The sequence below is a fragment of the Tympanuchus pallidicinctus genome, unplaced genomic scaffold (genome assembly GCF_026119805.1).
Source record: "Tympanuchus pallidicinctus isolate F22 unplaced genomic scaffold, pur_lepc_1.0 scaffold15, whole genome shotgun sequence".
Taxonomy (NCBI): Eukaryota; Metazoa; Chordata; class Aves; order Galliformes; family Phasianidae; genus Tympanuchus; species Tympanuchus pallidicinctus.
The window spans coordinates 27,331,386-27,349,863 of NW_026294669.1; the positions used below are offsets into that span (position 1 = coordinate 27,331,386).

Here is an 18,478-nt window from a genome sequence, read left to right on the forward strand (position 1 = left end):
AGAACAGATAGGGCAGGATATACCTGGTATGTCTGTCTAGAACATGTAACACTGTGCTATAACATTCCTAGGGAAAGGTCAGCAAGTAACATGGCACACCCTTGATTAAATACAATTTTGCAGTTCAGCAAGCTAAGTTCTTTGTAACACTATTGATAGCTACAATTAGACTATGGCAAAACATCCTTGTCATCACAGTAGTGATGGAGGCGCGCTTTATTTACTTCAGGACCCGCTGCACAATTGTTCAGACTTGTGTAGTTAAAGATGAATGAAGGCAAAACTTCTTTTTTTCCTCAAACACGTTACAGAGGTGATGACTGTGTTGGAACTGGGCATATATAATCACCACAGGAGAACGGTCCATTGCTATACAGTGTGTAAGGGTTTGAAATCTAAGCTGAATAATGAAATGTGTGTATTTTTATTTCATCAGTAGATAGATACTGATCTTTTGCTCTGAAGCATCTGTTTCTGTCTTTTTAATTTTTTTTCTTTATGGGGAGAAAAAACCGAAGGTCCTTCAGAGCATGCTGAAGTGTTTGGTTTTTTGAGTGAGAAATTAAATTATTTTTTCTTCTTTCGGAGTAACTTTGAAATGTGTTACCTTTTAAATAGCAAGTGAAGTGATGAATCCATAACCTTGGCATTGATGGCAATTTTGTTTATTTTGAACTTTTAATTCACAACATAATGCAAAATTGTGGGTTTTTAATGTGGACTTGGAGAAAGATGGAAGTCAACACATTTATTTTCTCCTGGAATTGAAATTTATTCCTTAAAACAATTCTCTTTATTCCTATCCCATTATGTTGCTTTCTACGTAGTTCATTTACAGTAATAATACTCTGATCACTAATAGGCTGTTCTGATCATGCACCATAGAGAAATAAGAACAACTGCATTGTGGTAGGCTGAAATACACAGCAGTCATGCAGATATGACACATTCCATTTATCTCATACTCTGTTTGTTGGTTTTTTTTAAACTTCTTTGTGATTCAACTCAGACCCCACACTGTCATGCAGTGAGCCACTTAGCTACCTCCAGTTGCTGACATAAATCAGAGCACACATACAGCCTGAGGTTTTAAGGCTGTCACTGTTCAGTAGCTGACAGTAGAATTTCATTTTTTCTCTTGCTGTAAAGATATTTCTGTCTTCTCTCCTTGCAAAGCAGCGGTCATTTAGAATTGGTTGCCTGCCTCTGGTTTTTAAATTTTTCTGCAGTTACTGAAGTTTCCACGTGGACTTGAAATATAGAAAGTCTCTTCTATAAACCTTTTGAGCTTTTAAAGACTTCTTTTTATCTGACACGCTAAATAGGTTCCAGGTTTTTTGTGAAATCACATGTATTCTATGGATAGAGGGGAAGAACTGCATTCAGGGGGTCTCACACTGCCATCTTCTTTCTTTCAACATGACTGAATGTTAGATATTGTTAATGAAACAATGGTTCCAATTTTACAGTAGTTACTGATATCGTATTCTGGTCTTCTACAGCACCAGTTGCAGGAGACCATCACGATCTGTGTTAGACTTATAATATTGTTTGTAGTTTGTGTAGCAAAACCAGCATTATAGTTACTGCTTGGACAACAAGGTGAATTTGCTATGATGATTGCAGGATCTGCAATAGTGCAACATGCATTTAGTATATGAAGGTGTTTGATAACTATAATTCACCTTCCTTGGCAACACTGCTTATTTATATCGTAGGTACATGCAACACCCAGGAAGAGCGCTGGCAGCTGTTTCATTACTGCTACTTTTAGCTGGGGAAAATCAGTGACAGGTGTGTCAAGCTTTGCAAGATTTTTGACGTTTGGGCATTGGCTTATTGTACTCAAATAAGCCTCAGAGATCTCATCTTTAAATGCTCTAGTCTAAGAGAATTAGATTAAATACATTTATTTATTTTTTCTAGGACAATCACTGTTTATTGAGGGCTTGTTTTTATTCATTTCTCTATGCTGTTACATAGGGGTTCCATAGAACTCATGGAGAGTTTGATTTAGGGGATAAAATCAGGGAAAAACTGTGTCTTTTAGCCCTTCAGTGAGAAAGTTTTGTGCTGAAGTCATCCTGTAAAAGATATAACAAAGAAGTAAAACAAATGCTGAAATAAAGCCCAAACTCCCTATAGTTCACAGTATTTTATTACTATTTAGACTGGGAGGCTCGAATTGACAGCCATGGACGGATATTTTATGTTGATCACGTGAACAGGACAACAACTTGGCAGCGACCCACAGCCCCTCCAGCCCCACAGATTCTCCAGAGATCAAATTCCATACAGCAAATGGAACAGCTGAATCGCCGGTAAGAATTACCATTATTGTTTGTGAATTATGTGTTTGCAAAACTTCATTTACCACTGTAAGACCAAGTAGAAAGACTAGGTCCCAGTTGCTACTGCAGCTGGCCGTGTATGCTTATTTTTATGTGGTTGTTCCTTTTAGATTGCACATGGGCTTCTGCACCTATCATATTTCACCTGTGTTTAACAGCTAACAAAAATCTGCTAATGATTTTAGGAAATTGAAGATGCTTATAATACTAAAAGATGTCAGTATACGTTAACCTACATGGCAGAAAAGCAGGGGAAGCCCAACTTTATTACTAGAGTCTCTCAGAGCCCGAGTTGGATCACAGTTACCATATACTACATATAAAGTCCAGTTTTCTAACCCTAGGTATCAGAGCATCCGCCGAACAATGACTAATGACAGGCCTGAAGAACATACAAGTGCAGTGGATGGAGCTGGAGAGGAAACTGACTTTCACCATTCTAATGCAGGTAAAAACAAAAAAAATCACTAAAGGTAGCATTCATCTTGCAGATGATTTAGATAATGACATAGAGCAGGACATACTTTCTGCTCATGGAAGTCTGGGTCGCAATTTGTTTTCATTGCTGTCTAGTTTTTTAAGATTATGGTGCAACCTGTTTGATGTGCTAAGATGAATGTGAGGGTCAGAGCCTTTTTCTGTCAGTGTCTGACTGGGTAAAAACATAGACAGGACATTAGCAGAGAAAGAGTATAAAATAGTGTGTCTGAGTTACGAATTTTATAGGCTGCCACATTCTGTAACGTTATACAAGAAAGAACTAGAATTCTTTCTTCTCCTAGTCTTTAGTTATTGATTGACTACCTGGTGTTAACTTTCCAAATGAATGCATAGGAAAAGATCTTTATAAAATAATCTTTTAGCATCATTCCTTGTTTTTCCTCTAGCTATGCAGTTCTTTCCTTGGTCATATTCCTACTACAAATTTACTAATGAATGTAGTTACCTTGATAGTCATCCGGTCCCTTCTGTAGTTGGGTGTCATTTTGTTCTTTGTCTGCAGATTCTCATTACATTCTCCCGTAATCCTCCTTTCTCAGCTCATCTGTTGCCCAAGCAATGCTAACCGTTCTTGCATTTCAGGTCACTGCGGGACCTGTGATTTGGCCAAATGCCCCTTTTCTATTTGTTTTCTTTATTTCTACCCTAGCCTTTTCCTTTTCTTTGTTCATGTGCCTGTTTGGGCCTTTGCAGAAGCAGCTAGATGGTTTGTTGTGCCTCTAACAAATGAATTTAAAGCAAATTCAGCCTAATCAGCAAATTCAACTGAATAAGCCCTTCATAAAACAAATTAGCAAGCCTCTCAACTGCAAAAAAATAAAATAAAAATCCACCCAGTTGGCACATCCTGGTTTTCAGATTACCCGTCTAAGACAGTGGACCTATGAGTATTGCATAGCATCCTCCAGGATGTGAGAGGTGATTGTTACACACACAGATTTTGTACCAAGGCACTGGATGACGCTCCCAGCCCAGATATTGAGGCAGAGCTTCAGGAATCCTTATGGTACACTCCTGTCACTCTGTAGAGATAGGAGCATTTGGGAGTGTGCTGGTTTTTCAAATTCTTTTTTTTTCTCACTTACTTTCCCTTTACTTATTTCCTTTCCATTTTCTGTTTTCCTCTTATATGCAGAATGAATAGATCCTTTATTCCCTTTTTTTCCCATAGTATTTAGTCATCCGGGTTTTGAATGTCACTCATTCTTTTCCTCCTCTTTTTTTTTTTTAAACTTACAGTTTATTCTTCTTTTTTTTCCCTTAGAGTTTCATTCACTGCCTTTCTTCTCCTTTCTCTGTCTGTGGGTTAGTCTTTTATATCCGTGGTGGCTGTGTTTTGTGTGATTAATGTTTATTTGATGGGGAATTGTGCAAATGCCCTGTTATGTAAAAGAAAGAAGCAGTGATGTGTAGAAGATGGAGTGAAATTTTGGAGTAAAAACGCTGGAGGCCCAATCTGAATTTACAATTTTTCCATTACTTTAAAATGTGCATCCAAACATGCTATTGATTTTCAAAGGAGGTTAGGAAAATAACATTGTAGAAAATATCACACATTATGTATGTTCAGTTCCTGATACTGTTGAGAAATCAGGGCGCTTCAACAGTTGCTAGGAGGAGAAGCAAATGTTTACTCCAAGTTGAATGTGAAAGGTACTCCTGTGGCAACCTGTTTTTAACTTACATAAGCTGCTTTAATATTTTAAGTACTGTGTCAGGGTCAGAGCGGTGTTACTGGCAGTGATTTTTTAAATTTATTTTGCTTTTTAAGGAAGAAAGAATGAAACATTTTGTAAATGTACGATGACTTCTGTATGCATTGGTCAGCATTTATGAAATGACTGTTATCTGCATATGGCTACAATATAGCACTGTGGGCTTGATGCAGGGACCTTCTTGGCAATTTATATATAGGCATGTGGTTGGTAACCAAAATAATCGGAAGCATTTTAAAACATTATTATTAAATGATTTTTCACCAAAAGCAACAAATTAGATCTTCTAGATACAAATTCCGGTATTAGAAGAATTTCAAGTGTGCTTATGTGGGTAATGAAACCAATACAATTGTATACCCAGGTTTTTCTTTTTTGTGTAACTAAACTATATAGTTGTTTGCAGTAGTGTTTTGGTAACATTTATTACTGGAGTTGTGAATTGTCATTCACTTTGTTGTTAGATTTTCGAAGAGAGAATGTGCTGCCTCACTCTACCTCCAGATCCAGGCTTACTCTGTTGCTCCAGTCTCCCCCTGTGAAATTTCTTATCAGCCCAGAGTTCTTCACAGTGCTGCATTCTAACCCTGTGAGTACAGTCTGTTCAGGTGAAAGACTTCGATAAATGCATCTTTATATACAGAGATGTTTTGCATGCAGAGGTGTTACTTAGTGTTTGATGGTAAAATATTGCTAGTACATAGGGAAGCTGGATTAACTGCAACACTCATCATCATTCCTTGCAGTTGATGGGCTGCCACAGAAGTCCTATGTGGCATTAGACCTTTTAGGTTTTTGCTTTTTACTCAGCTGTGGATCTTTTTTAGAATACCAAACTGACTTGTTCTTTGAAGCAATAGCTTTATTACTGTGTTCTTCAAAGACTAACAGACTTTTTTTTTTCTTGAATGAAAATGAAGTTTCTACTTTGTGGTCATTTTGATGCTGATGGGAAGGTTTGTATCACCCAAATTACTTGATTTATATCAAAATACTTCAGAGATCACAGTGAACAAGAAGACATGTTAGTGTATGTTTTCCCTTTCTCTTTTCTCTGTTTTCCTTCTCATAAGGAATATATATTGTAAACAGATGTAATGGGATGAATAATTTATTGTTTGCAATCACATTAGTAAATTATGCAGGTTTTTTTTAAATTACTGATAGACTTTAATTCAGTTCTGATATGCATGTCTGTGCATATCTGAAAAATTCTACTTGGAGTATACATCTTTATCTTCAGTATTTGGAATAGGGCAGAAGCAGATAAGACCTCTGGCCAGAAAACAAAGGAAGGAGCACGGTGTGGTCTAGGTAGCAACACACTGCAATAGAAGGACCTATGATTTAGCTTCTGTCTATTGCCAGTTCTGGGACAAAGATCTGATTTGCAGTCGGCTTTTTTTTTTCCTGGAGTAAAAGTGTAAAGTGTTTATTTTTCCCTTCTATTTGAAGTTTTCTCTGCTCCTCAGTGCTCTCTTTTTACTATATCATTTTAATTTTATTAGCTAAATTAGACATGGGTTTGCAATTATAGGGTTCTTTCTTTCCCTCTTTTTGAGAAGTCTGTGGATTTACATGTAACTGTGCTAAGTTCTACAAGCATATGTCTCTGCTCAGCAGAAAACCTTACCAGCTTTATGACCGTTCTGTGGCTATGATTGACTTGTTATTGCAGAAGTCTTAGAATACCTATGAGATCTTAATCTTTTAAGCAATTCTAATGTTACGAAATTCTTCACAGTTCATGGGACAAGTGTTTGTAAGGTGGAGTCCAAGTCCCTGTATTTTACACTTTGCTGAAGTTCATGTGCATCAAATAAAAACAAAAACAAAACATTGAACACTAATTCCAAAACCGCACAAGGATGACCAGTTTCTCATAACTGCTGCCTAGTTAGAAAAGATCCCTTTTTAGAGTGGAAGTGTTTCTTTTGTAATGAAATTATTACTGTTCCGTGTTTTTCAGAGTGCCTACCGCATGTTTACAAACAACACGTGTCTGAAGCACATGATCACCAAAGTCCGGCGGGACACCCACCATTTTGAGCGCTACCAGCATAATCGTGATTTGGTGGGCTTCCTAAACATGTTTGCTAACAAACAGCTGGAGCTGCCAAGAGGTTGGGAAATGAAACATGACCATCAGGGCAAGGTAACTTACAAGTGACACACTTATATCTCTATTCAGTGTGTGATTTTTGAACGTTGTAGTGTTAGGATTCTTCTTACTGTTCTCCGGAAGGAACATAAATGGCCGTGATTCCCCAATGTACGTAAAGATGCATGTTTTTCCTTTTTCAAAAGAATATTGGAATTTCTTATTTATGCTGGCAAAACATTATGCGAGAGGAAAAGGAGACTGAGAAATAAATATTAATCAGTATAAGAAATATTAATAGAAAATCAATAGTCTTTTCACTCTGAGATGTTACTTGGCTTCCTTCAGATATTTTAAAACTTCTTCTGAAAATAATTATTTAGTATGGAAATATAAGCAGGTCAGTAAAGTACTTTAGAGTTTTGCCTTTGTACTCAGAAGAAAGTTTAAATGTAAGCTTACTTAATTTTTTTATCTACTGAATTTTAATGAGTTATTGTTGGGTTATTTGTATCAACTTTCTTCTTTAACTGTCAACCTTAGCATCTCAAGTGAAATTTATTAGCGTGCATTATTTGTTCTTTTTTCTTTAATATGTAACAGTTTTCCTAGGTGAATCCTGTATCCAAATGCTAAGTAGTTCCAGCATTCATCAGATTCTGAAATAATATTAGTGCGCTTGCAATAGCCCCAGGGATACTTACTCTGCTGACTCTGTATTGGTTAACCACACAGAAACTGTGCAGGAAGTTTCATTAATTAATGAAGATCTTGAATAGTTGCAAGTTCTGCAGAACAAATGTCACTTCTGGAATTCTAATAAAATATTTTAAAATCAGAGAATAACAGACAAATTTTTGTAGTAATATAATTTTAATGTAAATTTAGGCTAGGAAGTTTAAAAATAGACTATGATTAACATGGGAGGAAGTGATAAGACTTATCAATTTGTGTGAGAATGCAAACTAAGCTTATTAGTTCTTATGTTATCAGTCCTGGTATGCTGTCCATGTAAATAATGATTTTGATGCTTGAAAAGATTGCAGACAGATTCTGAACGGAAGGCTAGAAAAAGAACTTGAGAATTGTTTTCATCTTGTATTTATTAACTTTGGAAAGCACTGTGTTTTTCCTTTAGTAGCCCTGTTAGGGATGTGCGATTATGTTAACCTCATTATTTGCCTTCCTCTCTCTTTTCTTATTTGTATCATCCTTGTTTGTATGGTCCTTCGGAGGCTGGTTCTTTCCTGAAGAATATGACAATTTCAATTGACTATAAATAGGTGCCCCATTTAGAATATTAGACCTTTGGCTTTCATGTGTTGTGTTTGCTAACCGTGAGGTTATGACAAATGTTAATCAGTGAAAGGAAGCACTGAATAAATCCCCACTGGGATTTCTTCACTTTGAATTAAGCTCAGTTATTTATGCTCTTTATGTTGATGCGTCTTCGTCACAAACAGTGCATGTGGCCAGTAGGAAAGCTTATTCAGCAGTTGAAAGAGAGTGATGTCAAGTGTGTGGAAACATGTTTGATGAGACCGAACAAAACCAAGCCTGCATTTATTAAAAGCATAAGCTAAAGAACAGCAAGTGGATATTAGCCATGCCACAAAACATATTACATCTCCTTTCCTGCTATTCTTTCCCACTGAGATGATGTTTCCCTTTATTTCTCTAAGTATATTGTAGTAAGAGGCTTGGTGCTGCTCACAAGGCACAGTGATTATTCTGACCCTAATACAGAAGTGAGCAGTAGAGTTCATGTTCCCTGATGTCAGTGCAGTTCCAATGGCTTGTAACCTTTGCAGGCATTCGTGCTCAAGTGGGGCCTGCTCACCTCCAAACTCCCTTCAGATCTGTTGGACTAATCTCAGTTGCCCACTCTTCCTGGATTCCTACATGTATCCCCTTCAGACAATAAAACCCCCCAGGAGGCCCAACGCATCAAGTATGGGATTTCTGAGTGGCGTTACAGATGGTAGAATCATAGAAACCTAAGAGTTGGAAATGACCTTTAAAGGCCGTCCAGTCCAACTCCTCTGCAATGAACAGGGACATCCACACCTCGATCAGGTGCACAGAGCCTGATCTAGTCTTGAAAGTCTCCAGGCCCTTCCAGACACTCTGCCCCAAGTCTGTAGCGTTGCCTTGGGTTGTTGTAGCCAAAGTGCAGGACCTGGCACTTGATCTTGTTGAACTTCATCCCATTGGCCTCATTCCAAATAAATAATAATAAATTATAAGAGATTTTTTTTTCTTTCTACTGTGAAATTCTAATTGATTATTAATAACTTGAATAGGAAGAAGGGTATTTTAGCAAGCTTCATATACTTTAATGTGAAAGATAACTTAAGCAACTATCCATGTTTAATGGATAAATTACAGTTTTTGCACTAATCACCTTATGTCATTCTCTTCAAGCGTCATAAGATTCATGAATTATAATTATGTGCTATGAGAGGAATTTTTTGTGGAGGAGATTGAGAGATTTCACTGTGTTTTGAGCTGTATGCCAATATCCACATTAAGGCTCTAATGCTTATCTTCGCTGAAGCTACGAATTAGTATTTTTGGCTTTTAGTAGGCTGCTACTTGCTGACCTGCAAGCATTCATAGTTAATAAGATATGCTTGTCTTAAACTTGGTACGTATGGTTAGTTCTTTATTTAAATATAATGTGAAAGAGCACTACATACAGTGTTAGACTGCTGTGTTAAATCAAATAACTCTGGAGAACAACTGTAGATAGTACTTCCACGATTGAATTGCTACTTTTTTTTTTTTCCTAAGTGATTTTACAGTATAGTGTCAACTTAATGAAATCAACCTTTGGTTTGCTGAATGTCCCTCACAGCTTAGAAATATGCATAGTCAAGACTAGAAAAACAACCAATTGTTAGTAAGTGAAGTAAACCTGTAAATTAGAAGCAAATAGTTCAGAAAGCTTGGATACATTGCAGCAGTCTCTTTCAATCATTTGCTAGGCCTCAAGTCAAAATTTTGTAATGGCTTTCTTTCTGCTTTTCCTCTGGTTTCATGTTCTGAAATAGATATGTTTGTGCTGAAGGTGATGGCATCATTTGTCAAGGTTACAGAAAAAAGTCCTGCATCAGGCTCAAACGCTGCGGTTAAAATTGTAATGTTTTGATACGCGATATTGTTTGTGAATTGCAGAACACTGTTTCACTTAAGTGTTTGTAACTATTTCATCTGAACAGAAGGGAACTTCTTCGGTGTTCAGGTGGTGTGGTTCAACACTTGCATACCCAGATCTTAGGTTCAGGCCATCACTGTTAAAGCTGTAGGAGTCTTGCTGCCCTCTTCTGAAATGTTTTTGAGGTCTTGCAGGTTAGGTGTCCCTCCTGTCTCTCCCAGCCAGACATCAGCCGCAATTTGCAGCTCCATGCACTTCCTCTCTGTTGGGATTTGGAAATACTAATATTTTCTCCCACCACAGCAATATTTAGTTGCTGTGTAACATGGCACACTGGCTTGCCTAATGACTTTCATGGCAGTCACAAGAATTCTGTTTTCTCTTTCCTGTCTGTACTAAGCAGCCTGAGTAATGATTTGATGAACACTGTAGGTTGCTATAAGATCCAGTTCTGTACTTCTCTCGTCCCTGGTGGGCTGACTGAGGTTAGAAGAAGAAGCAAGGAAACGGACAAAAGAGAATAATTTTGGCCTGGACCGGGTCCCCAGCAAGGTTCACTGTGTGGCCACGCAAACACTTGTGCCAGCACAAGGCAGAAGGGGGCTGCACAAGGGATGAAACAAGTGGTTAGGGTGAGGGAAGATGGGAATGTTTCTTCTGCTGACACCACAGGACTGAATTGTTTATGAAACTGTGGTCAAAGTACCTCACTGGTATCACAAATAGAAATGACTCCAGCAGACCCAACCACCTCTCTGCTGGTCCAGACTCTTTAATTCTTCAAACCAGATGTCACTTTCTTGTAACTCTTCTCCTCAAAACCAGGATCTTTTTTTGCCATTTCCTTATTTCCAGCATTGTGACTGAAAAAAAAAGCTGAAGTAAGTTGAAATAGAACAGTGCAGGTTTCCAAGTGCAACACTAATACTGGAAAAAGTTTAAATCTCAAGGATTAGAAACAATTTTTGGTTTGAATTGGACTATAGTGCAGGAGGTTTTCATTTTCCAGGATATGTGCTCCTGTGACCTTGCTTTAAGCAAACAATGGACCAGCCAGCATGCGGTAGTTCTTTACCAGCTGCCCGTTTTAAAAGTTTCTGTTGCCACCTTCTTTTTGTCCCCAGCTGACATTTTTTCAGATTAATGAGCTTAGAATAGTTGCAACATGAGGATGTTAAAAATGTCTTTTGACTTGTAATCACAGTGCATCACAGGATGCAGTCATACACTTGAGTTTTGCACACTAGTTTGTGTTCATAATTATGTGGTGAGTAGTTCACAGAGGGGTATGGTTTTGCCCCTTAATGACATTTTTTAGTTGCTTATAAGGAAATGAAAGGCAGAAAACATGAGGATGACTTTTATTAAATATAAGAGCCTTTTCTTCTTGGCAATCATAATAAAACTTCTGATGCTGGTCAGCTGAAGATTTCAAAGGACTTTAAAGGCATGAATGAAATAAGGTATTAAAGAATTCATCCCTCCAGTGAGTTGAAAAGCTGTTATCCTCCTTTTGCCATGTGAGCCACAGCAACATGAGAAGGAATTTCGAAAGCCTGACATCAGAGGCTGAATCCTAGAGCCTGAATACACATTAACCTTAGACATTTAAGTCTGTGGTTGTTGAGTATTCTTGTCATACAAACAATTGGCTATAAATTCTTGCCTTTTTCTTTTTCTAGGCTTTCTTTGTTGATCACAATTCCCGCACGACCACGTTCATTGACCCTCGGCTTCCCTTGCAGAGCAGCAGGCCTACCAGTGCTTTAGTCCATCGGCAGCACTTAACTAGGCAACGCAGCCACAGTGCTGGTGAGGTAGGTTTGCTCTGCCTCTTCTCTCTGGTTGGGAGCCACCAGGTTTTTAAGGTCATCTTCTTTTACTTCATTCCATTTACAACTCCATTCTGTTGTGAGGAACATTGTTGCTCTGTAACTGGATGGTACTCAGCCATGAATGTTCATGGTTTTATTTTCTAACAGGGAACGTCACTGATCCTTTTGAAATACACTATTTCAGAAAAAAAACCAAACAAACCATCAACATTAATTTTACTTTTAATTTGCAGTAACCCTGTTTAACCACAGGAGAGCATCTGATTACAGGTTATCTGTATCTGTATCATGATTTTTACTGTCAAAATACTTATTGCTGTCAAGCCTGGTGTCTGCCAACTATGTAGGTTATAACTTTGCAAATTAGAGGAAAAAATGGGTGTGTGTATACATCTAGATGTGCAACAATCTGAATAAGTGTAAAACGCCTTCTTCCTGCATATGGGCTTGTCAGACCATTGTATGTACTTATGTATGTATTTTAACTCTACTTTCTAAACAGTAAAACATTTGAAAGTCTGTCATGTTGACGCGCCACTGTGGACCTTTTTCACTACCAATCTCCATATTGTTGCTGTAAATTCTTTTTACCTATGAGCAAGCATATGTACAATGGCTTAATCTTTAGTTGTAGATGTTATTAAAGCTCTGTGCTGGTGGCTGTGGTTCCTCTTTTCAGAGGAGGGCTATCCCATGACAGGAATTAAAAGATAATACATGTTACGACTTGTGAGATGCTCTGATTTGTTCTATTTTTAGCTCAGTTTTGTGGCACATCAAGTTCTGCCAGAGATCTGCTTCAGTGCGTGAATCTGCTCCACTACTTCTCTATCGGAGCTTCCACTGAGCTGCAGGAAGTGTTTTTGCATTGGTTGCATATGTTATCATTTCCTGTACGAATATGGTTTAGTTGTCAAGGATACTTCCCATGGCCACCCTCAATATAAGGTGTATTTTATGAATCATTTTAAATACCATTATCTGTCAGTGTGGTTATATAGTGTAGGCACTGACGTCTTGCAGCAGACAAGGCAGCTGAAATTGTCTTCATATAGCTGTTTAGATCTTCCATTAGATGTTTCAAGTTTTTTTGTTCCTACTGATTTATAGGAGAACATAAAAAAGGTTGTTGTTGTTTTTTTTTTTTTTTTTGACTTCACCAAATTGGTGTGCTGATTATCTTTCTTCTGGACTTCAATATCTGCATTCAAAATAAAGAGAGACAGATGAGCTGTTCTGCTGAAGTTGTCAATACTGCAGCATAAGTGTAGTTCATCTTACAGGAAGTCTGCACATATATTGCATATACGCAGTGCTAATTTTCTGCTGGAATATTCTACTCTATCTAGATTAGATAAATGAAATAGTTTGATCTGTTTCTTAATGCCAGTTCAGAAATATTTATTTGGTATGATAACAGTTGTGGCTCTATTTTGAATATAAGTAAAGCAGCACCACATAGAAATCAAAGCAGTATCCCCATTCGGAGACTGATGATGTAATGATGTTTATTGATATGCATATGTATGAGACTGAGTATGTTTTCTTCAGCTCTTACGACTTAAATATCGCTTATTTGCAGCTATTTTAAAGCCATTGTATTATGGAACTGTATGTTATTGCAGACAGATGAGTACTTAATGAAAAAAATTCTCAAAATACTTTATTTGGATTTGCATTGCCACAAACTTTGATGTTATGAAGCTGTTGACCCAGTTTTTATAGGGAGATGCTCTAAAACAAACAATAGCTGGTGTAAGGAATGTCTTTTAAGCTAAAGCTGAACTGCAGCGTGAAGCTGGAGCTAATAATAATGCCATTCCTTTTCCAGCACAATGCCTAAAGGAAATTACTGTTATTTATTTATTTTTTTCCAGAGAGATTATTATCGGAGGGCAGAAAGACCTTGTGAGTTACTTCAGGTCTTTTACAATATTGTGATGCCAGAGTCTGGATTTAACAAAACCTTTATAATCATTTGATCTTTTGCACTTGAAATTTTTTTGGAATTCTCTGGAATGTGGAAGTGTAGTTCACGTAGTAACAATTATCTACAGGCAGAGGGATAGAGGAGTAAACATAAAGGTCCAAGAGAATGAAAAAATGGTTGAACAAAATGCCTCATGTAGATAAAATACAAAATAATGACACAGTAGAAATGACTGAAACCTCAACATACAGTAAATTGCAGAAGCTGACCCAGCATCACATGTGCCACGAGGAAAAATTTTACGCTATGGTTCTGCACTAAAAAATGTTGATATGCTGTATGTTTCACTTCCAGAAGGTAAACACACAAAGAATTCACAACAGTTCTCCTGAGCGATTTTAAGAAATGTTTTTACCAGTTTTGGACTCATTTACCTTGACTGAATGTGAACTCACTTTATATTGCTGTTTTAGCCACAGAATTCTTTCCAGTTTGAGTTTGGGGAAATTCTGCTCATGAGTGGTTATGGTGCTAATGAAAGAGCTGCATTTTGATCTTTATAATTTTTAATATGGGTAAAGATGTACATGAAGTACAAAATTACTCTGAAAATTTCCCAGCTTGAATTTTAGAGGAGAATTTACTTCAGAATGGGACTATTATTTAAAAATAGCAATAAACTTGGAAAGAAATGGTTTTGATTTTTCCTGACTAATAAATAATGTTTTACTAATAATTCTCTTGCAAGATAGGTAATCCCTTCTACACTGATTATTGGGAATTGTGATCCAGCAGAAAATTTATGTTTGTTTAATTTTAAATCATATAAGTACTCACTTAAATACTGTTTCATTGTATATCTAAGTATAAGCTGACAAAGAAACACTGACTGTGTTCACTTGTACATTTTCAGGTTGGAGAGGACTCTCGTCATGCAGGACCACCAGTTCTACCAAGACCATCTAGTACATTCAATACAGTCAGCAGAGCTCAGTACCAGGATGTGGTTCCAGTGGGTAAGTCAGCATATGGCCTCTTTGCAGAGAAGTACTCTGTGACTGAATGTGTCACGTCTGTCTTCACTGTTGTGTTTTTCATTTGGTAGGGGTGGGTGGAAGTTACAGTTAGTTAGGACTACGGTCTAATCAGTCAGTTGCAACCTGCAGGAATAATAACAGAAAGTGTCTATGAGGAATTGAACAATTGATGTAAAAATCCTACTTGTTCTGAGTTTCCTAATCCCACTAGTCTAAGTTGTGAGAGGAAGAGCTGAAGCCAGCAGGTTGTGTCCTAATTGGGCATTTCAAGTGATTTTGTAGAACTTCTGGGTATCTCTTTTGTCAAGATTCCATCAAGTGTTAATCAGCTTGGAATTAGTCATTAGCTTAACTTCTGCTCTCAGTTACATACATACAAAGTTACTGATTCCTATGCCACCAAGAAGAGAATTTAGTTTGTTGAATCTAACAGCTGTCACATTGTGCTAAATCAAGATAAATTAATCCGATTGACTATAACTGGATCTTTGTACTGTACCATGTTTACTTGAAAATCTCTGCTAATTTAAATCCTTCCCGTTGCTGTGTTGATGGTGTGCATACGCTACAGGCTCAGCAGTAAGTGAATTAGTGAATTAGAATAGAATCATAGAGTCACTGAAGTTGGAAAAGACCTTTAAGCTCATCTGGTCCAACTACCCACCTACCAGCAATATTTCCACACTAACCATGTCTCATCTAAATGTTTCTTGAGAGCTTCCAAGGATGAGGACTCAACCACCTCCCTGGGCAACCCATTCGAGCACCTGACTGCTCTGTGAGAGAAGAAATTTTTTGTAATATGCAATCTGAACCTGCCCTGGTGCAGTTTGAATGCATTCCCTCTAGTCCTATTGCTAGATATGCAGGAGAAGAGGCAGCCCCCTCCACCCCTCACCACAATCTCCTTCAGGTAGTTGTAGAGAGCTATAAAGTTTCTCCCAAGTCTCCTTCTCTTCTCAGACTAAGTAATCCCAGGTGCCTCAGCTGGGATTAGAATATGGGTGTTTCCATTGTTTGTTTAATGTTTGAGAATGGATTGAACACCACCAACATGGAATGTGTCCTAGAATCTCTTTAGAAAAATGAATACATAGCTAAGAGAATACATTTTAAAAGTTCACAAAAATAAAAAGCACTCCTTTCATTATATATGAATTGTTTTTCTCTAATTCTGACTAGCTTTAATCAGCTGTTCTTGGAAGGTTCCTGAATGGCTGTAACCTACTTGTGTCTGTTGATAGTTAAGAAATGTAGCCAAATAGGAGTTGACTGTAAGTCAACTGTGGAAATGCTTATACCATCAGAAGTGTGTTTAGCTTTGAGTAGTGTTTGTTACGTGTTGAAAATGAAAGAGAGTTTAATCTTTTATTTTTACCTGGTCTTAAAATTCTAAGAATAATGTCAAGAATGCATGGATATCACTGAACTGTAAGTTCTTTGATCTTTTAATCTCTAACCTTTTATTTCTGTGCTTTTGCTAAGTTATAAAGAAGAAAAGGAGTAACGTTAATCTTTAAGTAATTGGAATTGATGAATATATGTCTAGTCCAAGTCTTGAAAAGCCATTAGCAGATAACGTTACTGTAAGCACACAAACCTGGATGAATTAAGGTTTGAGAAGAAGCCTGGATATACAGCCATCTGTTAGGATGCACTGCATTTTTTGATACTTAGGCAGAATCTTGGTATGAATAACAACAAAAGGCTATTACTTCTCAGAGGAAGAGTTTTAAAATATTCTCTTAGTTACCTTACATCCAGCCTGTAAGAGCTTTATAATGTCTGTGGTTATGGTCATCTTGTTTTCTTCTAGCTCTGTAGGTCTCAGATGTCGTACAAATGATGAGATGAATGACATTATATTTATGTCTATAAATTAAGTTCTCAATCTGGTCTATTAGTGCAATCCGGCATCTCCAGAGGGCAGTTCATCACTCTTATACCAGTCACATCTTTCCAAGGGCCTGTAGAGATTACAGTGACACCAAATGGATTGGAAGGGGATGCTGAAGGTAGCTGAAGAAAGAACCTTGTCTACATGGCTGTTAAACACATTGTTATAAAATAAGATATTGGATTCTCCATTGCCCTGACTCATATTTTAATTTATAATAGCAGACTAAGCAATGTCTCGTGCTTTGTGACACTTCACATTTCCTTTTTATGAGTGAGAATGGTTCAGTGCAGTGGAAACTTAAGAACCTTGATTTAATTCTAGCAATGAATACTCTAGTTTGATTTCAGCTAGGAGTGTGATTGATAAAAGGTAATAGAAATTGCTAAAAAAGTTAGCACTGTTAATTAACAGTGGAAAGGATTTGTCATAATCAGATCCCTCATTCATAATCAGGTGTGTTCCCTGTGATAGTGCTACAAGTAGCCTTACACAAATCAATATAAATGAATGCAGTACTGCTAACTAATGACTGTGAAAGTGAAATTTGTGGTCATTGCTCAAAACTAAGAAGGAATGTCATCCTGTCTTTTAGTATATCGTTGTTTCAGTACAATGTTTTTGTTGTTATTTTCAGCTTACAATGACAAGATTGTTGCATTTCTGCGGCAGCCCAACATCTTTGAAATTCTACAGGAGCGTCAACCAGATCTTACCAGGAATCATTCACTCAGGTATTAAAATTTGGGCAGTCTGCTATTCCCAGTCTAATACAAAATGCTAATCTGAATTAGTTTCTGTCATTAAAGTTGGCAGTGGCACATAACAAATTGTAGAATTTGTAGACAACATATCCATAAAGCTGCAGCTAATACTTCTTTTCTGTATTTCTGTTTAACTCAGTGAAATAACGTTTAGGGAAAGAGAAAAAATATACTATTAGAAAATGAAGGGAAAATTAAATAAAAGGCTTCAGGCAAAGGTACCAATCATATGATTTATATCCTAACAGGGGATAAAAGCCATATACTTAAAAACTGTCATTCGGATCACAATTCTCAGTGGTAACTCCTGAGAAGTTATTGATTGCATTTATTTGGAGTGCTGCAAACATTAACCCAGAAAATGTTTTTCTGATTTCTGGTGTTACTAACTGAATGCTAAGAAGTCTTTTGAAATCTACCATTCGTTTCTTCAAACTTTTCTATTTGGGCATCGATGTAAATTGGAGTAGGCTCTAGAACTGTCCAGACATCCCTGCCCTGTGCATGATGGGGCCATGCTCACAGACGGACAGTGTGTTTTAGCTTTGGCTCGGCACTGCGCTGGTGGAACTGTGAGGTTAACATACTGATCATGGTTCTTGATGGATCGAGACCTCAAGTTTGATGAAGTGGTTGCTTGACCTTCACTGCCTGTCTTCACAGGGAAACACTGAATTACTACAGCCACCGCTGCAAGCATGTACAGCTTGGATGTGCCCCTTTTGACCCTCGAATATGCTGCATATGTAGTGGAAGTTGTCAGGAAATTTATGTTAGGTTAATTGTTTAAGAATGTCAAACTGTTTTTAGAGACAGATGGCAAGAAATTTGGCGTGACCTTTTGGATGAAACTTGTGCATGAAATCATGTACTCCAGAAACACATATTATAGTTTAAACTGCGTGCTGCTGCCAGCACTCTTGTCTTTAGTCTTTTGTCCTTGTCACTTTCAGTGGGGTAGATGGACCTCTGAGCTGAGCCAGTATCACTGTTCTTATATAGAGCTTTTTTCTGTTTGTTTGGTTTTCTCCTTTAGAATTTTTATTATGTGCGTTTGCATTTTTCTTTTCCTTGTTAACAGTGAGTCCAAATTGTTTGATCACAGAATCACAGAATGACCAGGGTTGGAAGGGACCTCAGTGATCATGAATCTCCAACCCCCCTGCCACATGCAGGGCCACCAACCTCCC

General features: G+C 37.4%; 1 protein-coding gene across 2 annotated transcripts in view; it reads left to right on the forward strand.

The window, feature by feature from the left end:
* The window catches only part of HECW2 (HECT, C2 and WW domain containing E3 ubiquitin protein ligase 2), a 150,970-nt gene that overhangs the window by 100,437 nt on the left and 32,055 nt on the right, over positions 1-18,478 (forward strand). For both annotated transcript variants that reach the window (XM_052675408.1, XM_052675409.1), the window contains 7 exons: positions 2,171-2,321; positions 2,696-2,799; positions 5,032-5,156; positions 6,537-6,722; positions 11,508-11,642; positions 14,504-14,606; positions 17,162-17,258. In XM_052675408.1, the coding sequence (XP_052531368.1) occupies positions 2,171-2,321; positions 2,696-2,799; positions 5,032-5,156; positions 6,537-6,722; positions 11,508-11,642; positions 14,504-14,606; positions 17,162-17,258 (901 nt within the window). The remainder of the gene's footprint in view (positions 1-2,170; positions 2,322-2,695; positions 2,800-5,031; positions 5,157-6,536; positions 6,723-11,507; positions 11,643-14,503; positions 14,607-17,161; positions 17,259-18,478) is intronic.